The sequence below is a fragment of the Neomonachus schauinslandi genome, chromosome 4 (assembly GCF_002201575.2).
Source record: "Neomonachus schauinslandi chromosome 4, ASM220157v2, whole genome shotgun sequence".
Taxonomy (NCBI): domain Eukaryota; kingdom Metazoa; phylum Chordata; class Mammalia; order Carnivora; family Phocidae; genus Neomonachus; species Neomonachus schauinslandi.
In genome coordinates, this window is record NC_058406.1 from 36,380,692 (window position 1) to 36,408,415 (window position 27,724).

Consider the following 27,724-nt stretch of genomic DNA (forward strand, 5'->3'; position numbering starts at 1 on the left):
TAGCTCCTGGTGATCAAGGAAATCTCCATCAAAACACAAGATAAGGGGCACCTGGATGGCTCAGTCGTTAAGCCTCTGCCTTGGGCTAGGGTCATGATCCCAGGGTCCTGGGATCGAGCCCGCATGGAGCCCCGCATTGGGCTCCCTGCTCCGCGGGAAGCCTGCTTCTCCCTCTCCCACTCCCGCTGCTTGTGTTCCCTCTCTCGCTGTGTCTCTCTGTCAAATAAATAAATAAATAAAATCTTAAAATAAATAAATAATAACAGGGCAAACAGAATGCTAAGTTCACAAATTAACTCTCAATATCATAAAATGATATAAACATATAAATTCTTAATATTCTTCAAAGGCTTTAGAACAACATGGGTAAGTTATTCTGTGGAAAAGCTCTGATCCTGTTTTGTTCTGGAGACATGATCTAAAATTTACAAAACAACATTAACCACAAATGAATAAAGTTAATATTCAATAATAATTAAAAACAAAACCTAATAGTTTGAGTTACTACTTTAAGGGGTAAAGACCATTGGGTTTAAACTGCCAACATGCAACCCTAAACAGTCATTAATGTGCTAGGTAATCAAATCACTTACTTTGAAAAGATGTAATGTTTCCTTGCTGGTTAGTAGCTGGAACTGAAGGTCAGATGACCTGCCATCACAGGGGAGGCATTCATAAAATTCAGGATCCTTATGTGTCACAGAATAGAGAACTATAATGAAATTTCCAGATTCTGAAAAAACCCTGAACAAAAAATGCCATTTAATTAAAATTTACTGAGGATAGTAAGAGTATATTCTAACAACTCTACATAAATCTCTCAATCTAGTTAATAAACTACCTAAGCAGTCTAATTTGGGGAATCAAATTGGGGAGCAGGTGCCTGGGTGGCTCAGTCGGTTGAGCATCTGACTTTGGCTCAGGTCGTGATCTCAGGGTCTTGGGATCAGGCCTGCCTGCATCAAGCTCCGTGCTTGGTGGGGGGTTGCTTGTCCCTCTCCTTCTCCCTCTGCTCCCCCACCCAATGCCCTCTGTCTCTCTCTCTCAAAAAAAAATAAAGTCTTAAAAAAAGAAAAAACTAGGGAGCAAATGTGCTTACTTTTCAGTGTTACTGATTTTTAATTTTTAAAATACATTTTATTATGAAATACATATTCCTTATAAAAACTTCAAGCAAAACAGGGATATATAGGGTGCCTGGGTGGCTCAGTTGGTTAAGCAACTGCCTTCAGCTCAGGTTGTGATCCTGGAGTCCCAGGATCAAGTCCCACATCGGGCTCCCCGCTCAGTGGGGAGTCTGCTTCTCCCTATGAGCCTCTCCCCTCTCATGCTCTCTCTCACTCTCTCTCTCTCTCAAATAAATAAATAAAATCTTAAAAAAACAAAACAAAACAGGGATATAGAAAACAAAATGAAAACCACCCCACTCTCTGGTTTAGTATATGTAACTCCATAATTTTCTCCTCGGCATACAAAAACATTTTATACAATCTAATAAAAATGAGGCCATACCATACATAGTACAGTTGACCCTTGAACAACATGGGTTTGAAGTGTGCAGGTCCACTTACACATGAATTTTTGTCAATAAATACAACACAGTACTATATTTATTCTTCTTTATGATTTTACTTAATTTTTTTTAGTTTTTTTTTTTAAGGTTTTATTTAACAGAGAGAGAGACAGCTAGAGAGGGAACACAATCAGGGGGAGAGGGAGAAGCAGGCCTCCCGCCAAGCAGGGAGCCTGATACGGGGCTCCATCCCAGGACCCTGGGACCATGACCTGAGCCAAAGGCAGACGCTTAACAACTGAGCCACTCAGGAGCCCCTCTTCTTTATGATTTTAATAACATTTTTTTCTCCAGCTTGCTTTATTGAAGAATACTTGTAATATTGTGAGAATATTTAAAGTATATAATACATATAACATACAAAATACGTGTTAACTAACCAGGTTATCTATAAGGTTTCTGGTCAACAGTACACTATTAGTGTAAGTTTTTGGGGAATCAAGTTATATGCAGTAGGTTTTTTTTGGTTTTGTTTTAATTTTATTTTATTATGTTACGTTACTCACCATACAGTGTATCACTAGTTTTTGATGTAGCGTTCCATGATTCAGTGTTTGCGTATAACACCCAGTGCTCCATGCAATACGTGCCGTCCTTAATACCCATCACCAGGCTAACCCATCCCCCCATCCCCTCCCCTCAAAAACCCTCAGTTTGTTTCTCAGAGTCCATAGTCTCTCATGTTTTTTTGTTTTTTTTTTTAAATTTATTTGACAGAGACACAGCGAGAGAGGGAACATAAGCAGGGGGAGTGGGAGAGGGAGAAGCAGGCTTCCCGCAGAACAGGGAGCCCGATGCGGGGCTTGATCCCAGGACACTGGGATCATGACCTGAGCTGAAGGCAGACGCTTAACAACTGAGCCACCCAGGCAGCCTCTCATGGTTTTTTTAAGTAAATGCTACACCCAACGTGGGGCTTGAACTTATGACCCAGAGATCAAGAGTCACATGCTCTCCCGACTGAGCCAGCCAGGCGCCCCTATATTTCTGACTGAGCACCTCACCATCTGCATTGTTCAAAGGTCAACTGTATTAGTAATTGCTATTTTTTATTTGACTGTCTTGGATTTCTTCCCATGTCACTATTCTATATTATACCTCAGACCTCTTTATTCTTTTTTAGTGACTACCCAGTATTACAATTTACAGATGTGCCATTATTCACCTAGACTTCTAAAAGTGGGTAATTTAATTATTTACAATATTTCAATATCATAAGCATGGATAAATTCATTTTATTATTCAGTGAGTGGCTCCACAAATATTTGTAAAGTCATCAAGAATCCTTAAAACACATACTAAAACCAACAGATATCCCCTTTTCAAAACTTCACATTAGGCCACTTCACTTTTACAAGACCTATGTTAGAACCTGTTTTCACTAACTGAAAGAAATCCAAAGAAGATTTCTGCTTTTACAAAAAAAGGCAAAACTGAAAATAATGTTCAGCATTTGTGTTGCATGAGCCATTATCGAGGTAGCATGCACCAAAAGCGAGAGTAGCCCTGCCAGGCTCCTTCCTCGGGAACTACACTCAGCATCTCAGCATCAAGCAGCCATAGCTTTGAACTGTGTCTGTGAGTATTGTGTTTTATCTCAATTTATTTTGTGCATCCATTAGCAAGACATGTTCTAAGGTATCAGAAAAGCCTAAGAGAGGTCATTTTCTCAGTTTGGGAACACTCAAAAAATTTTCCATATAAATTAATGGTAGTTGCTTCTGTGCTTTATGTCATTTCAGCTTCTGAAAAGTTTCATAGGAGCGCTCTGCTCTTTCAGATGGGGTTGGGGGGTGGTGGCAGGGAACCTGTATTTAAAAATACTTTAAGAAAAATTTTTTTTAAATAAAGGAGCACCTGGGGGGCTCAGTCGGTTGAGCATCCAACTCTTGATTTTGGTTCAGGTCGTGATCTTGGGGTTGTGAGATGGAGCCCTGTTTTGGGATCAGGGCCCAGCACAGAGCCTTCTTGAGGCTCTCTTTTCTCCCTCTCCCTCTGCTCCTCCCCCAACACATGCACGTGCACATACTCTCTAATAAACAAGTAAAATCTTTAAATAAATAAAAATATTTTTAGTAGTTGTCTCTCCTTTGTAAAACACTGAACGAAAAATAATTTGGGGCTACCTTACAACATTAATAACAACATTAATAAAACAAAGTCCTGTGGAGGCAGAATGTCTATTCTGCTCAATTCCTCTCTCTTGGGTCAGACAAGACCACTGTTCAAAATGTTGTAAAGTATCAACCTAAGCTATGCTAAGCAGTGCTAATTCTCTCTGGTTCATAGGGCTGTAATTAAAGAGTTCAGGTATCAAAGAAATTGCCTAATGATTCAGACTAAACACAGACTAACAGAGAGAGCTTCGAAACTAATTTTACCTAGCATTTACTGTCAATAAGTAGTTAAAAGACCAGTCACTGATAATAAAACTTAGTTGTACTAATATACTAAAATGAGTATTTGTTTTATTGCAAATAAAACTAATTAGATTGACAAGTTGAAACAAAATGTAAAAAGTAGAACTGCAAAAAGCACCTGAAGAAAACACAAGAGATTTTTTATTTCAATAAACACTCCTAGAGTGGGCAATTCCTTTCTAAGATTGAAAAAGAAGATTGACAAATTAGACTTAAAAGTTAAGCCTGAGAAAAATATCATTAACCAAAGTTAAATGAAATGGCAATCTGGGGGAAAAAAATCTTTGCCATATACACATACACACACATTTTTATATTTATATAACCTTTGCCATACACACACACACATTTTTATAAATGTACATTTCTGTGTTTTACATATCATATATATAGAGGGAGTGAGTGAGAAAGAGAAATAAAGATCTTACAAAAGCAATGTGAAAAAGATGCATAATCCAAGAGAAGGGCCAGAGACATGAATGCGAAGATCCCAGAAGAGGTTATAAAACATCACAAAAGACCATTTTTCATCCATCAGATTTGTAAAGATCAAAAGTTACCTCTCTGAAGTTTGCTACTTTCCCCTTCCCTCCTTCCTCTCAGGCATACTGGCCTCCTTTCCGTCTCTTGAAGATGCAAAGTGATCTTTCAACCACAGTCTTTGCACTTAATGTATCCTCTGTCTGGCACGCTGCCCCAGGCGGCCACATGACTTACTTTCTCACCTCAAGACTTTGCCTCCCTGACCACCCTATTTAAAATTTCAACTCTTTTCAGTAGAGCATGCGACTCTTGATCTCGGGGTTGTGAGTTTTAGCCCCACATTGGGTGTAGAGATTACTTTAAAATTTTTTAAAAATCTTAAAAAAGGGGCGCCTAGGTGGCTCAGTCGTTAAGCATCTGCCTTTGGCTCAGGTCATGATCCCAGCGTCCTGGGATCGAGCCCCGCATCAGGCTCCCTGCTCGGTGGGAAGCCTGCTTCTCCCTCTCCCACTCCTCCTGCTTGTGTTCCCTCTCTCTCTGTGTCTCTCTCTGTCAAATAAATAAAGTCTTAAAAAATAAAAATAAATAAAATCTTAAAAATATATAAAATTTCATCTCTACCTATCACTACCATCCAGACACACCAATATCTACCTCCCCTGCTTATTTTTCTCCACAGCACTCATCACCTTATAAAATACTACTTATTTTACTTATTCTGTTTACTGCCTATCTCTGCAGGGTCTTTGTTTACTGCTTATCCTCAATATCATGCACAGTGCTTGGTACACAGTAGGTGCTCAATAAATATTTTGTTCCACAGTGTTAGTGAGGGGATGGAGGAAATAGGCATTCTCAAACAATGTTGGAATGATTATAAACTGGCAGTCTTTGAAGGGCAATATCTACAAAAATTTAAAATTACAAAAGAAAAAAATGTTTAATTACATACTCTTTGACCTAGAAAAGCCACTTTTAGGAATTTATTCTACAAATATACTAGTATATGTACATATGTGTGTGTATACAAAGATGCATACACAAAACTGCAAAGGGAAAAGGACTAGTTTTTAAAATATAATACATATTATTTTCTTTTTTTTTTTTTTTTAAGATTTTATTTATTTCTTTGTCAGAGAGACAGAGAAAGAAAGCACAAGCTGGGGGAGTGGCAGGTAGAGGGAGAAGCAGGCTCTCCGCTGAGAAGGGAGCTCTATGCAGGACTCGATCCCCAGGACCCTGGGATCATGACCTGAGCCCAAGGCAGATGCTTAACCAACTGAGCCACCCAGGCGTCCCAATACCTACTACTTTCTATTCAACTGTCAAATATGTGACTAAATTTGTATGTGCCAAGATGTAATGACCTCTAAGGTAAAATAATACAGAGAAAAAACATGCAGAAAAGAACAGTATGCTCCTATTTGTGATAGGAGAGGATGATACACAGGATGTAGAGGATGTCTATGCAGTGGTATTTTAGGAAAGAAGCACAAGATACTATTTAACATTTAATAGTGATTGTCTCGGGGCACCTGGGTGGCCCAGATGGTTAAGCGTCTGCCTTCAGCTCAGGTCATGATCCCAGAGTCCTGGGATCGAGCCCCACATCGGGCTCCTGGCTCAGCAAGGAGCCTGCTTCTTCCTCTCCCTCTGCCTCTCTCCCTGCTCATGCTTTCTCTCTCTCTCTCTCTCTCTGTATCTCTGTGTCTCAAATGAATAAATAAAATCTTAAAAAAAAAAAGTAGTGATTGTCTCTGAGGATAGGGTCTGGGGATATGGGATAAAAGATAAACTTATTCCTTTATTGTGTATCTTTACATATGTTTGATTTATTGCCATGGACTTGTACTGCCCTTTCAACAAAGTTTTTTTAAAAAGTGTATTACAGGGGCACTTGGGTGGCTCAGTCAGTTGGGCGTCTGCCTTTGGCTTAGGTCATGATCCCACAGTCCTGGGACTGAGCCCCGCATCAGGCTCCCTGCTCAGCAGGGAGTCTGCTTCTCCCTCTCCCTCTGTCTGCCTCTCCCCCAGCTGGTGTGCATGCGCTCTCTTTCTGTGTCAAATAAATAAATAAAATCTTTTAAAAAAAAAGTGTATTATAGCTACCCAAGGTTGACACAAACAGACCTGGAAATTTTAATAGATGAAAAAGCTAAGAGGCAAATGGTGGTATCACATACAAAATAACAAAATTAAATGAGTTGAGGTTATAGTTTCTTTGCTAGTTCCAATGCTTGTGCTTCAGTTCCAGAAAGAAAATTAAATATCTCATCTCAAATATTCCTTACAGTACAGGTAACTGTGTAACTTAATAAAACACACATAAGGCAACAAATTCAAACTCATTTTCAATCACTGCACTGAAAATTAATCCCTTTATTTATAAAATAGGATGCTACAGTAGATGATTTCCAGGTTTTTTCCACCACACCTAAAAAGTGTATCTTCTGTGTTATAGTACTATGGTTAGACAAGTGAATTCCTTCACATTTCCAAGTATACTGCAACTTTACCTTTTTTATCTGGTTTTATTCCTAGTTAATGTAAGATTTGTTTTTCTTAGTGTGCTTATTCTTCTGGTCTGTAAACTATAAAAGCTTAAGGCATTGCATGAATTTTAAACAAGATCAATAAAACATGAACAGGGAGAAGATCAAAATAAAATACAAAATATCACTTGCCTTTCTTGAATAGAAGAACTGAACATGTATCGTAAGCAGCAAGCCCATACCTGAGGACTATAGATATGTATAATTCCAGATAGCCAACTAAAAGAAAAAATACAAATTAAAAGCTATAGTCACTTACAAATTAATACTTAATGTGCTTCAGATTACATTCTTCTCAAGGGAATATACCAGAGATTCTTGGTGTTCACCAGCAATACACTGAACAGCTCATAAATAAGAAATCTATGAACACTAGACCATGCTAATAATTAAAAGGAATATAGATATATTTTTTGTCCTCTTCCACTTGAGAGGACAAGAAAAGGGTGGGAGACAAAATGGTTAACAATAGAGATGAAAGCAGGAATCAATTAGAATCAACTAACCTGGACTAGGAAGAATGGGCTAAATTAGGGGAGAATGCTAACGTAGCCTAAAACTATAGTTATTGAGACAGTAGCCCAAAACACCCAAGGCTCTTAATAGGAATTCACTTGGTATGACCGATAGCCAATACTAGGACCATAGGAAACAGACTGTAAGATTTTGTGGTCTGCAGAACATTTGTGCATTGTTTAACTGCACATACCACCAGTCCCCTCCCTTCTATTATCCAAACTCTTCAAGGTCCAGCGTAAGTTTGCCTTCTTTAAGGAAATGTCCCCTATTATCCCTCTAATGAATACTAATAACGCTCACTGTCTATATTGCTCATTTCATAATAAATCACATACTTCCTTATTATTTTTCTATTTGTGAATATATATATAATTTATAGCCTCACCTTGATTATAAATTCCTTGGAGAGCTTTAGATCCTAACAGTACCAAATACAGTACTATACATAGGGTAAGCACTCAATAAATACTCAAAAAACATAAATTTCTGACTGAATAATCTGTCTAAATGTCATTAACCACGAACTCTAAAGACAAAGCCCTTAACACCAAAGGGAATTTCTGCAAAACTGCCTGGCAGTGTATTTTAAAGTGTTATTCTAAGCCCTATGTTCTACAAGATGCTTTAAGGACAGGGGGTAGTGATGAAGGTTAAAGAAACAGGGCTCTAAGGATTCAACTTTAACCAGAAGAATTCAACTTTGTATGTTTTATTTATTGGAGTTCTTCCTAAGATTGGGCAAAATCTGGTTTTAACTGATTCTACTATGAAAATAAGAAAGCTTAAGGGGCGCCTGGGTGGCTCAGTCGTTAAGCATCTGCCTTCGGCTCAGGTCATGGTCCCAGGGTCCTGGGATCGAGCCATGCATTGGGCTCCCTGCAAGGCGGGAAGCCTGCTTCTCCCTCTCCCACTCCCCCTGCTTGTGTTCCCTCTCTCGCTGTGTCTCTGTCAAATAAATAAATAAAATCTTAAAAAAAAAAAAAAGAAAAGAAGAAAGCTTAAGAATCACTGGCCTTAGACGAACCATGAGAGACGATGGACTCTGAAAAACAAACTGAGGGTTCTAGAGGGGAGGGGGGTGGGAGGATGGGTTAGCCTGGTAATGGGTATTGAGGAGGGCACATTCTGCATGGAGCACTGGGTGTTATGCACAAACAATGAATCATGGAACACTACATCTAAAACTAATGATGTAATGTATGGGGATTAACATAAGAATAAAAAAAAAGAATCACTGGCCTTTGTGGCTTTATAAGGTGATCTAAGTATTAAGTATATATTCATAGTACAACTAATTAACATGCTTATTACATACATTTGAATACTTATGTGGCTGAAAAGGTTTTCATATATAATATAATACTTACATTCCCACTAATGGTAGAGAACAAACCTTGGGATCCGATTCCAGCAAAAGTAACAATTTGCGTGTTTCATCCATGGTAAGATACCTAAACAGAAGACATTCATGTAAAAAACAATTAAGAGTATGTACTTTTGGGCGCCTGGGTGGCTCAGTTGGTTGAGCGACTGCCTTCGGCTTAGGTCATGATCCTGGAGTCCCGGGATCGAGTCCCACATCGGGCTCCTTGCTCGGCAGGGAGTCTGCTTCTCCCTCTGACCCTCCTCCCTCTCATGCTCTCTCTCTCTCATTCTCTCTCTCGCAAATAAATAAAATCTTAAAAAAAAAAACAAAAGAGCTGAACCATTTAAAAAAAAAAAAAAAGAGTATGTACTTTTTACCTAAAAGAGATAATCTGAATGCTTGAAGAAGCATATTTTAGGCAAGGAAGATGATTCAAATGAATGTTTTCTCTCATACACACAAAGAAAGAAAATAGTTCAAAATGTAAAAACAAAAATCCAGTAAGAAGAAGAGACTGAAGAGATTTAATATCTTAAAATTTCTATTAAAATGGTCATTGAAGATCACAAACCTTTTTAAAAAGTTTTGCTCTAAAAGTGTCCACTTATTTTAATCAGGAATATTAAAATCAAGGCTATTTCAGATTCAAAAAGGTTTCCCAGGGAGAAGTGAACTTCCTGTTACTAGAAGTGTTCAAGCATCTGGGCGCCTGGGTGGCTCAGTCGGTTCAGCGACTGCCTTTGGCTCAGGTCATGATCCCGGGGTCCTGGGATCAAGCCCCACATCAGGCTCCCTGCTCAGTGGGAAGCCTGCTTCTCCCTCTCCCACTCCCCCTGCTTGTGTTCCCTCTGTTACTGTGTCTCTCCTCTGTCAAATAAAATAAAATCTTTAAAATAAAATAAAGTCTTTAAAATAAAATAAAATAGGGGCGCCTGGGTGGCTTGGTCATTAAGCGTCTGCCTTTGGCTCAGGTCATGATCCCAGGGTCCTGGGATCGAGTCCCACATCGGGCTCGCTGCTCTGCGTGGAGCCTGCTTCTCCCTCTCCCACTCCCCCTGCTTGTGTGCCCTCTCTCACTGTGTCTCTCCCTGTCAAATAAATAAATAAAATCTTAAAAAAAAAAAAAAAAAAGAAGAAGTGTTCAAGCATCCAGGTGACTTGACAAGACTGCAACAGATGTGACTTCTCACTAACGAAGCTGAATTATGTGAGGTATACTCAATCTTCCATGCACTATATTCTTCCAACCACTATCAAAGAACGTTGGAACCATTATGATAGACCCCAAAATTCACCTTTTCCTAAAAGGACATTATACCACATTTAAACTTTGTTATTACATGTATTATTGACAGTAAGTTTTTTTTTTAAGCTTATTTTTTTAAGTAATCTCTACATCTAGTGTGGGGCTTCAACTCAAGACCCCGAGATCAAGAGTCACATGCTCCATTGACTGAGCCAGCCAGATGCCCCTATCATTGACGGTAAGTTTTAAGAATATGAATAACTATAGAATTGTCAAGAGTTGGGGTGCCTGGATGGCTCAGTCAGTTAAGTGTTGGACTCTTGATATCAGCTCAGGTCATGATCTCAGGGCTGTGAGACTAAGCCCCACATCAGGCTCTGCACTGGGCGTGGAGCCTGTTTAATATTCTCTCCCTCCCTCTCCCTCTGCTCCTCACACTCCCACCTCCCCCAACCCCTGCACTCTCACTCACTCTCTCAAATAAAAAAAAAAAGTTAATTTCATCATTATGGCTTTAAAACACAAAAATAAAAATGATGCTATTAGTGATATAAAGTCTTAATAGTACCAATGAGGATATATTTTATTGCTATGATAACCCTAAAACACAAAGATAATGAATTTATCAGGCCATGTGACAAGATGATTAAGCCTCAGGTGGCAGGGAGATTTATGGATCAATAATACCTAGGGCCACCTGGCTGGCTCAGTTGATAGAGCGTGCAACTCTTGATCTCAGGGTTGTGGGTTCAAGCCCATGTTGGGTATAGAGATTACTTATAAATAATATCTTAGTTGGGCGCATGAGTGGCTCAGTTGGTTAAGCGTCTGCTTTCAGCTCGGGTCATGATCCCAGGGTCCTGGAATCAAGCCCCATGTCGGGCTCCCTGCTCGGTGGGAGCCTGCTTCTCCCTCTCCCTCTGTCTCCCAGCTCATGGTCTCGCTCTCACTCACTCTCTATCTCAAATAAATAAATAAAATCTTTTAAAAAAAAATCTTAGAAAAAAAAATGACATTTGGGGCACCTGCCTGGCTCAGTCGTAAGAGCACTCGACTCTTGATCTCAAGGTTGAGTTAGAGTCCCACGTTGGGTGTGGAGATTACTTAAGATTAAGGAAAAAAAAAAAGAAAACAACTTAAAAAAAAATGACACTTAACACCTGCTCTGAAAGCTCTTCTGCCTTGACCATCTGATAAATTCCTATTCTTTAAAAGAACTAACAGGCTTTCCATGATTTTCCCAGGCAATATGGACACACCTTCCTGCTTTCCCTGCACTGTATAAAAACTCCCATTATATTTATCTGCATCATGTTTACACATTAATATATTTAATGGACAATAAATATGGTTTTTATCTATTTAATTCCAGTGTCTAACACAATACCTATTCTAAAATGGATCCTAACAAGTATCAGGGTAAATAAATGAATGTGGTCAAGGAAAAGGACAAATGTCACAAATTAAATAATTCTAGGTAAGAAGGGGCAAGGAAGATAGGTAATTAGATAGAATACTGAACATCCTAGGTTACTACTAGCATGAAAAGGGGTCATAAAAGGAAAATTCAAAGAAAGATAAATTCACGCTTCACCAGTAGATGGGCATGGGTACTAAGAAAACCTAATTTTTTGGTTAATTTTAACAAAGTTCCCATGTACCAACTGAGAAGCACTTATTACTCCTAGAGAATTAAATGTTTCACTTAATCCAAACACTTGATCACCGTAGACCATACCATGATACTGGAACATACACACTTTTTCCTTTGTACCACTCCAAACAGAAAGTTGCTCTGGTCAGCATGTGGGACTCAAAAATAGGACTTTTCTCGCTATTCCAGGGACCCTCTGAAAAGAAAACCGTCTCTTTTTCTTTTCCTCTTTTGAAGAGGCATTTTTAGAGGACTGGACTTGCAGTTCAGTGTATCTTGGCAAACATTTTCAGCTCTAGAGACCTAACAGGAACCAGGGTGGAGTCAGTGGGAAAGGAAGCCAGAAGTGAATTGCTTAGACTTTAAAGCAGAGGGTGCTTACATAGTCTAACCTAGCTCAGTAGACAATAGATAAAGAAAGTGGTTGAGGAATCAGGGAAGTAGCCCTGCTGAGGGTCAGAAAGCATGCAATTTGGCTTACATTTCCTAAGAAACTAAGAGTGGTGATAGAAAGCTGGAGAGGATGCTGCTCCAGCTATGTGGGGAAACTCCACCCTCAAGTGGTTGACAATCTGATAAGCAAGAGTACTACAAATTTTTATTTAGCTATCTCCTTTCTCTCTCTGCAATGCTCATTATTCACAGTTAAAACTGCAAGTAATAAAAAAATTTTTCAGCCTCTGTTAGGCTCAGTCAGATTACAGTCTAAAAAAAAAAAAAAAAGAGACAAAAAGACAATGACCCAAACCTAGGCAAGATACAAAGTGCAAAATGACATAGAGGATAATGTCTCCTAATTTCAAATCACAAAATACAACCAATTTTTAATATAAATTTTACCATTAATTTTTCTTGGGGTGATAGGCACAACTCTGAACCATATTCAGTAAAATTCAACAACTTCATTTTTTACCTTCCTTGGTTATTTACCTAGCCACCACAGATCTCTGGCATATAAACTGAATGCACAAATATTTCATATGATGTGGATACCATGAAAATATACTAATGTGACCAATATTTAAAATTAATTTATCTCTTACTTACCCATATTTATAGGTACCTTGAACTTGAGAAATACTCAGATTACTACTCAAGTTTCTTGCCAGAGCTGTTGGAATAATGGGGATGGGCTTCACAGGTCTGCACTTAAAGGTATTTGCCAGAGTTACTGCTGCCCAATGCAAATCCAAATCCACAATGTCCAAACTTTCCCTGGAAGTGATATGAGCTCTTAGGGAAAGCAGTTTACCACAGTCCAAGAAATCTTTGCTACACACATGATGCTGCAGAGCCTGCGGAATCAAAATTATACAACTATTTTAACTTTGAAATCTTTATCTCTAAACGTTTTACTTCATACTGGTACATGTATACATATATATACCTTGATCTAACAAAATTAAACAATTTCTGATTCGTAACATTTCAATTCTCTCATTTTTTTCCATGTGACCAAAAAGTTACATGAATAATTAGGTCAAAGCAAGTGAGATTTATTGTACCAAGCTCCACTACATATTGCCAACTTAGATGTCCCAGCAGCATTTCAAATTCTTACTAGAGAATGTCACTTCTATAAACATTTATCACTGAAAAAAACAGATGTAAACTCCAACTCAACTAAGAAAATCTAAAGTCCATTCTTCTTTAATTATTTTCTTATTGCCACAAATTGTCAAATCGGTTCTTCCTGCGTAGTTGCTCAGGCCCACTGCGCCCTTCCTAGACATTCCGCCACCACTCTACTCCAGGCTAATACACCTTCTCTAATACACACCTGACTACAGACTTGGCCTACCTACTCTCTCTGACTTCAGTCAGGCTGCCCTATCAGATTAACTATCCTTAATTTAATAGTATTTCCTCTTTTCAGAAACTTTCAGTGACTCTACATAGCCCGTATGACAAAGTTCAAATTCCTTAGCCTGGCAGACAAGGCTCTCTACAATCTGGCCAAACTAATAGTCCAATCTGATTGCTCACAAATGCAGCAAAAATCTACACCCTTAATATCACCCTGAGCACATCTTTTACTTGGGTATCTTGGTCATACTGCCTCCCCTTCTGGAATGCTACCCATATTACCTCTCTAGAATTTCTGCCTTCAGAAACCACATTTAACTGTATTTTAGCAACAATCATTCAATCAGAAATTATTATGAATACTTGTTAAACATGGGTTTATTGAAATACAACATAGTACACATAATTTGATACTTGTGTTCAATTAAGAATAATCAAGTTATCAATAAATCTCACCTTAAAAGCTGAACTGAAGTCATCTGCATCATGAACTATTATTTCTTTTGAACAAAGTCCATGAGTATGAATTTTGCATGGAATCACAAAGTCCCCAGGAAGAAAAGCAGTAGGGGTTCTTTCTAAGCATTCAGGTACTCCTCTACCAGGATCAAAACGATCTATTGTCAATGTCATACTTTCTTCATCTGAAGAACAAAAATAGCAGTTATTATATAGCATGACAATAAAAATTTGAAATCAACCAAGCAAGCCTACAATTATAACAAAGCATTTTGTTCATATTAATAGTACACTAAGCTCTTATTTTTAAAAAATGGCTTGCATATATATTCTTCCACCTGACCTGTGAAGTCTGTGATCAGTAGTGTCAAGTTTTACTTACCTTTATAACCTTGGTATATTGCAAAGAACGTTAGCACAAAGAACATTACAATAATTGGCTGAATTCGAAACACAAATTCTATTATAGTTATAAAAATATTTTTTTAGGGTGCCTGGGTGGCTCAGTTGGTTAAGCGACTGCCTTCGGCTCAGGTCATGATCCTGGAGTCCCGGGATCGAGTCCCGCATCGGGCTCCCTGCTCAGCAGGGAGTCTGCTTCTCCCTCTCCCGCTCCCCCCTCTTGTGCTCTTTCTCTCTCTCACTCTCTCTCTCAAATAAATAAATAAAATCTTTAAAAAAAAAAAAAAATATTTTTTTAAAGTATATTACCTTCATCTACTACAAGAGACCCAAGTAAAAAGCATGGCAGGTTTTTTTTATTCTGCTTAGCATGACGACAGGCAAGTCGGATGGTCCTTTCAGTTACCACAAGCTTTGGATTTCTGAAAAATAACAAGTCTTTTATGAATATGGTGGGTCTGATATCCTAAAAAATCCTCCTGCCATGAAATGCTGCCTAAAATATAACACACATCTTTTAACATGTACAGAAAAATCATTGTTGAGAAATCCTAGGGTCAAAGATGGGTAGGCGGTGGTGGTGCAGTAAGTAGACACTGACTTTATAGTTGTTCTCTGAGCATTTGCTTAACTTTACGAACCAGAGCAAGGTTCAAGAAACTATGAGGCCAGCCTCCTGTTTCTATAAATAAGAATTGATTGAGGGCGCCTGGGTGGCTCAGATGGTTAAGCGTCTGCTTTCGGCTCAGGTCATGATCCCAGAGTCCTGGGATCGAGTCCCGCATCGGGCTCCCTGCTCAGCAGGGAGCCTGCTTCTCCCTCTGCCTCTGCCTCTCTCTCTCTCCCCCGTCTCTCATGAATAAAAAAAAAAAAGAATTGATTGAAATACCACATCTCTTTGTTTACAGATGGTCTATGGACTTCAGATACTAGTATTATTGAATGTAGAATATATAAAACTATGATTAAAATGTGTAAAGATACACAAAAGGGACTCCAAAATATGAGAAAGGAAGTAGATACTATCAAAAAAAAGATGAGGCAGATTTGAAAAAGAACCGCAAAGAACTTGCAGAAATAAAAATATAATCAATTCAAAACTCAATATAATGAACTGCGGACAGGTACATGAATTTTTATTATCCTATAAACTCTGCATATATATTATAAACAATCTTTCATATATATGGAATACTTCCACATTTAAAAAACCTAAACATACAGGTTAGATGGCAACTAAGTACACCCAAAGAGGACCCTGAGATCATGACCAGAGCTGAAGGCAGATGCTTAACCAACTGAGCCACCCAGGCACCCCCACAAGGCTGTTTTTTGTCAATGATACTATCCTTCTCTGCCAACTGGTTTAGAACTTAAAATACTTTTTGACTTGTATCTCTCCTTTAGTCCGACTGAATCCATCATCAAACGCTATACGCTATACGCTATACGCTATTTCTTCAAAATACCTTGTTTCATTCTTTCCTTTTGATCTTAATACTGCTACATTGCTCTAAGCCCTTATAAGAGTAACCATTTATTGACTACTTCCTATGTTCCAGGCACCATGCCAACTGCTGCTTTACAGAGCCGGTCTCATTAGTGCTATGAAACAGGTATCATTATTCCCATTTTCTAAATAAAGAAACTGATCCTTGCCTACTTTACTGAGGTTGCATAAATAAGAAGTGGTAGGATCAGGATTTGACCCTCCAGGCAGTCTGACTCCAGTTATAGCACCTTAAACAAACCACTAGGGCATAAATTGATGTTACTTAGATTACAGAAAACCACCTCACAGCTAAGATAACTCCAGGTTCTCCCCACTATGACTCATCCTTCTTAGAATTCTCCTTTCAACAAATAACTCCCTTATATACAAATCACAGTGAATCTCTATTTTCTATTTCTTTAAGCCTAAGTATTTATGTCTTTCAAGATCCTGCCCATAACCATATTTTATATTCCTTCTAACATGATCTATCCACTCAAAATAAGTTCAATCTTCTCAATGTTTTACAAAGACAGCATGCTAAAGCATGATGAAAAACCGTTTCAGTTTTTATTATATCCTGTCTCTTGAACTCCTATAATACTTAGAACTTTAGATTTGCAGAACATTTTAACTGCAAAATTAAGATTACTTCTCAAAAGCACAAGAAATAGATTTAAGCAGCAAAACGGATAGTTTGAGGGGAGTTTCTGAATGGAAAAGTTTAAAAAAAAAAGGAATTAGTCAATAGTAATCAACTTTGCCTCATACATCCTTTTGACTCCTGTTTATACTGGTTTGATTTGAAAAGAGAAACATCTTATACCTGTAGTAATTGAGATGTAAGTAGATGAAATCTCCAATTGCGATTGGGTTCCAAAGTGCACATTTTGATGGAGGAAAGTAGAAAGGTACCATCCTGCTTGAAGGAAACCTTTAAAAAAATTTTTTTAAATCAAAGCACAATGAAAAGCAAACTTAGCAGAAATTTTATAAGAAGCAGTTTAACATTAAATGATGGGGCTTTTCAAACTACTTATGTTAATTTTAAGAGAGCTTAAAAATATTTTTAAAAAGTAAAAAAAAAAAGAAAAATCCTTGTAACTTTACTATCAAGAAAATAAGCACTCAAAATTTAGGTATTGTTTTTCCCTATTCTTTTTTTCCTATGCATACATAAATTCATATACACACATGTCTCTTAAAAAGAAGGGGAAGGGGCACCTGGCTGGCTCAGTTGGTAGAGCACGTGACCCCTGATCTCATGGTTGTGAGTTCAAGCCCCACATTGGGCATGGAGCCTACTTAAAATAAAAAGAAAAAAGAAAATAAATAAATAAATAAGTAAATAAGAATCGGGAGTATCAATCCTATAATATCCTCATTTTAAGTAACAGAGAAATAAGTATAAACCATGAAATTACATTTAAATTTAAAATTCTGTCCCTCTGAGCTAATTTCTAGATAATACCCAATAAAATTATGAAAAGCACAAAAACTTAATATAGTCTTTATTTTTCAGTGTTTCTAAACTTAGTATCTTGGGTCCTATCACTTCAGTTTAATTGTTATTGAAGCATCAAAAGGACAGCATTATAAGTAATTCCTTAAGCAAAGATCCTAGAGACAGTGTAAAGCAAGGTTTCAATGCTAAGTCATACAGAACACCATCATAAAGTTTTTATTTTATGTGAGTAACATGAGAAAACCATGGTAAGAAAAAAAACAACAGAGAGAAAGGACTGGGGAAAAGATATCAGCCAAAGTCCCATGTAATTAAAGCAAGAAAGCTCTGACAGTGAGCTAACTACACCAATGCATTTGCATGGTAGTAAACTATTAAATAGTTGAACTGAAAGAATATGTATATCATGTATTAAGAATACCTTGTTCTAGGTCTTACTTTCACGTATCATCTAATGAAGCTTCTCAACTACAAGACTAGCCCCAGTTTACTGATCACCTACTATGTACCAGGAATCCCAGTAGGCACTTTACATGCATAATATCTCACTAAAATTGTTCCAGAAACACTTTATTATCCATTTTATAGATAACAAACTGTAACTTTCCTAACTTTATACAACAATTAAGTAGCAAAGGTGGGATCTGAATCTAAGTGTGACTGATTTCAAAGCTTATACTTCCAGAAGCTGAATGGTTTAGTGCTTTAGAACCTGGGTTCCAATCCTGGCTCCACCACTATTCCTAGCTGTGTGCTTTCAAATCCACGTTTAATTTGAGCTCATAATATCTATAAGAGGGATCTTTAATCTCCCATTTTTGAAATGAGGATATAGTGTGAGATTGAGAAATCTGTTCAAGGTCACAAAGCTAGTAAGTAACAAATTGTCAGTTTAATCTATGCTTCTATATTTAATATATTTATTATTTATCAGTTGGTGAGAGGCAGTATAATGTGGTGGGTAAAGCAAAATATCTTGAAATCAATTGTTTACGTCTGAAAACTCGCTTCAAAATTTGTTAGCTGTATGACCTCACTCATGTTATTTAATGTCTCTGTGCCTCAGTTTCCTCATCTGTTAAACAGATGAGGATAATACCTATATCTCCTGGTAGTTACACTGAATATTAAATGAGTCCATATACATAAAAGGTTTAAAGCAGAAGTCACATCAGGTGACAGTGGTGGCAGGTTTCAATCCTGCCTACACCACTTACCAACTATATAACTCTGGATTGGTTAATCTCTCTACACTACCGTTTCCTCATTTAAAAAAAAAAAAGGTGGGGATGATAATAATAGTACCTACACCTCATAGGTTTGTTATAAGGATTAAAGAAGAATAATGCATGTAAGGTGCTTAGCACAGCACCTGGCACATAACAAGATTTCAATAAATGCTGCTATTAGTCCTTTTCTTAATCTAAGGTATACAGTAGACTTTAGAGGCAGGGTAAACACAAACATCCTGAAATGTGGCACAAAATTTTACATGTACGTATATAAGTGTTTTATCTTATATAGGGGATTCATGCTATCAGATATTCAAAGGGGGCTGCAACCCCTAAATAATTCAGAACTGTTACTCTTCTAGCCCAGAGATTATTGAAAACCAGAGGTCAGGGCGTGGGTGGCTCAGTTGGTTAAGTTTCTGCCTTCAGCTCAGGTCATGATCCCAGGGTGCTGGGATAGAGCCCCATGTCGGGCTCCCTGCTCAGTTGGGAGTCTGTTTTTCCCTCTCCCTCTGCCTCTCTCCTGCTTGTACTCTCTCTCTCTCAAATAAATAAATAAAATCTTAAAAAAGAAAAGAAAGAAAACCAGAGGTCATTAAATAAGTAAAAAAACTAAGTTGAATATATCAGGAATAATCAATTTAAATTACATGAGTATATTATCTTACCTAGAATGTAAGGAATGATTTTGGCCTAAAAATAAAATAGAAAAGAGAGTGTATTGGCTTGTTGCACTAAGTTCTTTAAAAGAACAGAAGTTGACAAATTTTCAAAGAATAAGAGGTGGCAGTAGGATAAAACAGAAGGGCCAAAATTAAGCAAAAGGAATATGATAGCCTCTTTGGGTCACGTTTCCCATTGTCTTCATCAAAAACATCTGGCACAAAAGAAAAGTACAGAGAACGAAGGTAATTCATGGATATAATTATAGTTTAGAAGAAAAGAAAAATCACATATCAGCATTAATTGTCCTTCCCTAGAGGGAAAAAAAGAACGATAAATGATCCAAACAGCCAACATAAGCCAACCTGCCTTATCCCCACAGTATTGACAGACAGAAAATTAGGGGACAGGTGGCAAACTCCTCCTTCCTATTCCACGTGAGTGGGAAAAGGCTTAGGGACATTTAAAGAAACTTGGTATATTCAATGTGAAATTTTTCCCATCAAGGATTAGGGTTTAGACAAGGGAAGGAACCCAGCCAGTTTCCCTCACTTGTCTAGGATGTAAATAAATATGTATGATTTTTAGCCTCAAAAGCTCAGGTTCTGGGGCACATGGGTGGCTCAGTCATTAAGCATCTGCCTTCGGCTCAGGTCATGATCCCATGGTCCTGGGATCCAGCCCCACATCGGGCTCCCTGCTCCATGGGAACCCTGCTTCTCCCTCTCCCACTTCCCCTGCCTGTGTTCTCCCTCTCGCTGTGTCTCTCCGTCAAATAAATAAATAAAATCTTTAAAAAAAAAAAAAAAAGAGCTCAGGTTCTATTTCCCATCAATAAAGATGCTCTGTGAAACCAAAAAAGCGAAGGTGGGAATGAAACTAATATTTACCAAGTGCCTACTATGTGCCAGACCCTTTACCTTAGTAATCTTATTTAATCCTTCACAATAATCTTGTTACATAGAGATTACTATCCCCATTTACAGATGAGGAAACTGAGGCTTAGAGAAGTTAATTAACTTGATCAAGGTCACCCACCTACCAAGTGGTAGAGCTGGGATGTGGACCCAGATGTTCCTGATTTGAAAGTTTTGTGTTTTGTTTTTTTCTATTCCAACCTATCTTCCCAAGTTATGAAAAGCAGTGAAAAAAACATTTTGTAAAAATGTTTCTATACCTGGTATTCATCTGGGGCCCTGCAAGAGAATATGTAGGCTCCATGATAGTTGGTGAATTATGTATTCAATTTCAAATGCTCAGTTCCTAAAAAAGTAAAGTGCAGGTTACTAATGAATGATAAAAACAAAAAATAAGAAACATGATTTAACCACATATTAACAGTGCAGACAAAATTAGGTTACTTATATGAAGTACCTTCATCTATAGATTAGTAAGATAAAATGCTTGTGGATTCTGATCATTTTCATACTTTATAATCATTCTGCCTATAAATTAATGTTAATATTAATCTAGGCAGCAGGAAGTATTTAATATATGAAAATTTGACCAAAAGCCTCATAATATTCAGAAAACCGCAAAATAGTACATAGGAACAATGAACTAGATATTTATTGGTTCTGTAACAAGGTTATCAAACCTTAAATCTTCTGGAGATGGAAGACAAATACTGCATCCCCACAAACGGACTTGTTTCCCTACAGAATCAGTGGTCTTTTTTTGGCTGCACATGCCCTCTTTGGGGACTTCTCAGCCACTCCCATTGTTTCCACACCCATCTGTACATAGCAAAATCTCAGCTTCCACCTCTCTTCTGAGTTTCAAACCTGTATTTCTAATTGCCCACTGGATATCTTCATCTAAATATTATCAAAGCAAAATACAGAGCTCATAGTCCTTTCTTTACAGTTCAGTACTTCCTATACTCTTATAGGTCTTAGAGTTCTTTAGGCCCTGTACATTCTACCTCAATTCTAGTAAGAAGGAATTGTCTGAAGCAAGGTAAGAGAGGAAAGAATTATTAATGCAGATGCAGAAGAGATTTTTCAGAGAAAGCCAGAGGCTGAAATTATTTACTAGAAGAAAATCTTGTTTAAGGTGCTCTTATAAGGTTGACTAAAAAGTCCCTCTTGGAGATATCTGGACTTCATGCATCATTTAGGGAATGAAGTCTTTAAACTTGAAAGCCCTTTTACATCACGATAACAGTATTCAGATCGATAATTCTAACTCTAGGAAGTACATTAAATGCCATTTTTCTTCATTAAACAAGAGTCTTAAAGCTCCATATTTGTCTCTTCTTCCTTTATGTATTAGGGTAAAGAGATAATGTTGATCTATTTCTCATTTTAAAATACATGAGTTTATTCTGACAGCATCACGCAAGCAATTAAAGCCAGTGAAACTAAAACCACATACCACCTATACCTAGCATTCTCCTCAGATAATGGCATCATCCTTTATCAAAATGGAAACCCTGAAGTTATCCTTACCACCCCTTCCTCCCCGTTTCCCCATATAAATTCTGTCTTAACATCTCTACGACCTTAGTTCCTGACTTCATTAATTCCCACCAGATTTACTGAAAAGTCCCCAGAGTGCTCTTAGAAGGGTATTTGTGCATATCTGACCAAATTATTGCCGCTGCTTAAAAAGCTGATGCCTCTTCTTTATATACAGAATAAAGCACCTTCACAGTCTGGCCCCACCTTATTATTCCAACCTCATCCTTTATCCTACATTCTAACCAAACTGAACTATTTACAGTTCCCCGAGTTTGAGCATCTTTGCACAGCCTGTTCCCTTAACCTGGAATGCCCTGGTAAATCTCCATCATCCTTCACAATCCAAATCGAATGTCACCTGCTCTGTAAAACCATCTCCTGGACACCATAGCGATGTGACCACCGCCTGCGTTCACACACAGCATTTTCACACTGTATTGTTTACACACTATTCCCAGTAGACCACAGACTTCAAACATTAACTGACCCCTTAACTACGTAGCCATATGAGCTGAACGTGAGGAATGCAGGAACGAGCACACTTCATCCGTCAAACTTTCACAGTAAAAACACCTTTAAATGGCACGTTATCGACGGCAAACCTCTTTCACATACCTAACGACAAACGATACCTAGGAATTCGTGGTCCGCTTGATTTATTTCTCCCACTAGTTCCCATTCACGTCATCGGTCCCAGGCTCCAAGAGGGCTGAACCCAACACAGGGGCCTGAATGTTGCCCACCGTCCTCCTCCGAGCTTCGCTGCTGCCCTTCGGGAGAATCCAGGACACAAAGCCCCACTCACCGCAACCTCCGCCCAGCGCGGTCTGTTTGTTGAGCCGGAACAGCGTTCGGCTCCAAGGAGCGCCTTCGCCGCCTCTGCCCCGCCTCCGGGACGTTGGGGTCGCGGGAACCGAGGCGGCAAACACAGGCTCGCTAAACCGAAGTCAGCGCCGCGCCTACTGACTGGTCAGAAATTCGACCCGTCAGGGGCAGGGGCGGTGCTAGAGGCAACACGCACCGGTCGCCGCGACGGGCCGCCACACCAGCCAATCAGCTCTCCGCACCAATCCGGCGCTTGACCAATCCCAAGCCTCATTGGAGAAATGAGTGCGCCACCGGCTCTCCAGGATCAGATTCCGGAGGATTTAAACACTACATTTTGGTCAACGGTTAATTTCCGGGGTGGGGCGGACCTTGCGCATGCGCAATGAAAAGCCCAAGCCGTTGGTTGCGGGGGTGGCAGAGGAAGCCGGAAGTGCCTGCTGTCCTGATTGTCTACAGGCGATTAGAAGCGGACGAAACGTTTTACTTAAATGAACAAAAGAGAGGGAAGTTAGATTTCTTCTAGTTTCTTAACTAAAAAACTTCTCTCCTCTCAGTAACAACAAAACCGTTGAGTAGAAAAGAACGTGATTTAAATTTACAAACCATGTATTCTTAGTCTCTACAGCTAATGTTGGTAATTGAGCCTTCTCCATCATTATTTTATATGATTGTCCTGCAACAAAGTGGGTATTATTATCCCTATTCAACAAGGGAGGAAATGTAAAAAAAAATCACAGTGCGGAGTGAGGATTTAAAATACCACTTAACTTTCCTCTGCATTTCACTTAACGTTAGTTTCCTGAGCAATATGGGAGTGTCAAAGTGTGCGATGCATCTGTAGGTTGTATTGTTCTGAATAAGCATCCACTCTTTTGAAGGAGTTAAAACACTATTTTTTTTTTTTAAGATTTTATTTCTTTATTTGTTAGCGCAAGCACAAGCAGGGGGAGTGGCAGTCAGAGGGAGAAGCAGGCTCCCTGCCTGAGCAAGGAGCCAGATGGGGGGACTGGATCCCAGCATCCTGGGATCATGACCTGAGCTGAAGGCAGACGCTTAACCGACTTAGCCAGCCAGGCATCCCTAAAACACTATCCTGAAAAATGTATCAAACTAGCCAAGAGAGGGGTGCTGGGGTGGCTCAGTCGGTTGAGCAACTGACTCCAGATTTCTGCTCAGGTCATGATCTGGGGTCCTGAGATCATCCCAGGGTGGGGCTCTGCACTCAGCAGGGAGTCTGCTTGAGATTCTCTTCTCCCTCTGCCTCTTCCCCTGCTTTGGTGGTGTACAAGTGCTTTTTCTCTCTCTCTCTCAAATAAATAAATCTTAAAAAAAAAAAAAAAGAACTAGCCAAGAGATATATGCTCTATAGAATGTAATTTGCTTCTCTGCTTTCCTGAAAAAATTCTTAGACTCTAGGGCACACATTTTTTTTTTTTTTTTTTAAAGATTTTTTTTTTATTATTTATTTATTTGAAACAGAGAGAATGAGAGAGACAGAGAGCACATGAGAGGGGATAGGGTCAGAGGACGAAGCAGACTCCCCGCCGAGCAGGGAGCCCGATGCGGGACTCGATCCCGGGACTCCAGGATCATGACCTGAGCCGAAGGCAGTCGCTTAACCAACTGAGCCACCCAGGCGCCCCCACATTTTTTTTTTTAAAGATTTTATTTATTTGACAGAGAGAGACAGCGAGAGAGGGAACACAAGCAGGAGGAGTGGGAGAGGGAGAAGCAGGCATCCCGCCGAGCAGGGAGCCCGATGCGGGGCTCGATCCCAGGAATCTGGGATCATGACCCGAGCTGAAGGCAGATGCTTAACGAATGAGCCACCCAGGCGCCCCTAGGGCACACATTTTAAGAGAAATGATGGTGGGTTCCTCAGCTCTGGTGTGAGAGTAGGAAGAGCCTCAGACAGTGATGCATGTCTGACAAAGTGTTGGCCAACCCAGTAGGGAGCTCTGGAAAAACGATTGCCCATTAGAAGAGTCCCACATTAGGCAGAAATGGCTAGAATCCTTGCTGTGCTTAGGCATTGCCTGGGGCTTCTAAGAAAAAGAAAGCACCAAGCTAAAGCAGATCCTGAAGGCCACAGCAAGAGGCTGCTAGCCAAGTGTATGCTTTGCAGCTGATTGGCATGATCTTTCTGGAGAAAGATCCAAGTGACACACCTGGATGGCTGTCATGAGTTGCATTAAGTGCAAAGGACCTGGGGAGGGAGCTCCCTGGCGTCTTCAAGGAAGACCAAGGATACCAGTATGTCCTTAGCACAGTGAGTGAGGAGAAGAATATTAAGGGTTGAAGGGGCAGGAGGTATTAGTAGACCACACAGGGCTTTAGAGGCCATGATAAGAATTTGCCTGCACTTTTGAGTTAGATAGGAAGCCACCAGAATATATATTTTTTATTATTGTATTATTATTTTTTCAAAGTAGGCTCCACGCCCAATGTGGGGCTTGAACTGAAATCCCTGAGATTAAGAGTCACATGCTCTATCAAAGGAGCAAGACAGGTGCCCCAACCACTGGAATATTTTAAACGGGGGGCTGACATGATCTGACTTTAGGTTTTAGAAGGACTACTGTGGTTGCTACTTTGAGAATAAACTATAGGGGGCAGGGGAAGCAAGGAGACCAGTTAGAAAGCTACTGCAAGCTACTGCAATGACCTAGGGAAGACACTGACGGTAGCTTGAACAAGAGCAGTAGCAAAGGAGGTGGTGAGAGGTGGTTGGATTCTAGATATATTTTGAAGGTAAAATCAACAGGATTTGATTAGAGATTGAATTTAGGATGTAAAAGAAAGGGACTTTGTGTGAGACCCTCATGATCTATGGTTTTCTTTAGAACTACTTTAAGATATCCGAAAGAGAAATGTAAGATATTAGACAAAAAGGAAAGGATGAGCATAACACATAACTCCCTACTCCTTAGGTATGGGCTAGGCATAGTGTACAGTATGGAAAGGAGGGGAGGAAAGAGTAATTTTACACTGGAGAAACTTGATCATCAGCCAGGTGATCAAGACCAACATTAACAGTCAAAAGTCATGTTGATAGTATGTACACTGGATATGCCGTGTTGAAAATGGCACTTTACCTTTGTGGTCTTCTTTTCAGTAAACTATAGACCCAGTCTTATCTTGAGAAAAACACTGGACAAATTCTAATAGTGGGGAATCCTATAATACCTGACCTGTATTCAAAAAAAACTGTCAAGGTTATCAAAAACAAGGAAAGTCTGAGAAACTAGCCAAGAGGAGCTTAAAGAGAGATGACAACTAGGTATAATGTAGCATAATGGATGAAATCATGGAATAGAAAAATGACACTAGGTTAAAAAATAAAATCTAGGGGCGCCTTGGTGGGTTAAGGGTCAGTTAAGGGTCCAACTCTTGATTTCAGCTCAGGTCATGAGATCAAGCCCCATGTCAGTGGACCTTGCTTAAGATTATCTCTCACCCTCTCCCTCTTCCCCTCCTCCTCAACCCCATGCACGTGTGCTCTCTCTCTCTCTCAAACAGAAACAAAGACAAAAAACAAACTAAGAAAATCTAAACTATGGACCTTAATTAATAATAATGTACCAATATTGGTTAATTAATTGTAACAAATGTACCATACTAAATATAAGATGTTAATAATAGAGGGAAACTCTGTGGGGGGGTATATGAGAAATCTGTACTAGGTTCTTAATTTTTCTGTAAATCCAAAACTGTTCTAAAAGAATAAAGTCTACTAAAAAGAAAAAAGGAAGGGGGAAGTGGAGAGTTGAAACATACGCTAACTTTTTGGGCAAGAACAATAAAATAAAATGTCTTCTTTTTGCTTAATAAGAACTCAAATACCAGTATGACTTCAATTAAACATTTTATTACCACTGGATTCCTAAGCAGGATATACATTTAATAATATGCATAATATAGATACTTTTCAAATTAAATGAACAGAAAGGTAATTATTGACTTCATTTTAGGATTGGAATGACTCAGCCTCATATTTAGAACAGCTGAGAGGTGCCTAAAGGGCCTAATTCCCTAGATATTGAGAACATTTTTTGAATTATGTTATAATATAACAAGCACTGGCTTTGGGGATCTGGCCTCAATTCTGCCATTTAATCTCTCTAAGATTGATTTTCCACCTTTGCATATTGTACATTATTATAGAAAAGAGTTAATGAGTGTGGAAGTTAATTAAAGTTAATTAAAAGAGTACCCATATATTATTATTTGTCCAGGCATATTGACAATTGACGTGTTAATAAATGAACAACACATTCATAGAGATTACGGGAAGTGATTTGTTAAATTAGAGAATAAGCTTAGTGAAATAAAATCTACAAATACTATACCAAGGACCTACTATACACTAAGCTTTGTGCTTGATGGCATAGGGAACTGGAAGGATATGACAAACAGAACAAGGAAGGCACAATTTTAAAGTTGGAGTAACAAGAGGTAATTATCCAAAGCAAATATGAATTATTTTTAGATTGCAGGCAATTTAAATAGACTGCATATATACTATTCTATTGATCTCGTCTTTGATCCCCATTTTTTAAAATTTGTGTCATTTCAGGACACTATGGAATTGCTCTGGTTATGGGTCCCTACAGAGAAAAGCTACCAGCCCTACTTTTCAAATTTGCAAGTGCTTTAATTTGCTTCACAGAGAATCATTTCTAGGGTACACTTTTAAAAAATGCACGAGTTTGTTGCACAAACAATGCTATAACAAGAAAAAAATTGTAAAGGGAAAAGTTCACCCAAAATTCTACATCTTAACACATTGGTTGTTCTCATTTTTCCTTATTGCCTTTCAGTCCCTGTCCACATGACATAGTCTTTATGATTACCCTGGGTAAATGTTTAGTGTCATAAACCCTGACGTGCCTGCTAGTAGGCTGGCTGAAGGAATTAAAGAGGTATTGTTATCGCCAGGAACAGGGAAGTTGGAATTAGTTATGAGTTTTGTTACTCACTTTCTCCAAATACCAATTTTTCCTTTCTCTATTTACACTTCTGAGCTAAGAAGTGTAAATAGAGCTCTTTAAAAACAACTGCAGCTTAGCTTTTAAGAAACATCATATTTTGGGGGCGCCTGG

At 38.7% G+C, this 27,724-nt stretch overlaps 1 protein-coding gene across 1 annotated transcript in view; it reads right to left on the reverse strand.

Annotated features, from left to right (window-relative positions):
- Nucleotides 1–20,553, reverse strand: part of STIL (STIL centriolar assembly protein) — a 44,511-nt gene extending 23,958 nt beyond the window's left edge. Inside the window, exons 1-9 of the mRNA XM_044913842.1 lie at nt 20,510–20,553; nt 16,799–16,906; nt 14,790–14,902; nt 14,076–14,263; nt 13,066–13,108; nt 12,861–12,924; nt 8,915–8,998; nt 7,161–7,247; nt 594–744 (exon numbers count right to left, since the gene is read on the reverse strand). Coding sequence (XP_044769777.1) covers nt 594–744; nt 7,161–7,247; nt 8,915–8,998; nt 12,861–12,924; nt 13,066–13,108; nt 14,076–14,263; nt 14,790–14,902; nt 16,799–16,906; nt 20,510–20,553 — 882 coding nt within the window. The remainder of the gene's footprint in view (nt 1–593; nt 745–7,160; nt 7,248–8,914; nt 8,999–12,860; nt 12,925–13,065; nt 13,109–14,075; nt 14,264–14,789; nt 14,903–16,798; nt 16,907–20,509) is intronic.
- Between the last annotated feature and the right edge of the window lie 7,171 nt (nt 20,554–27,724).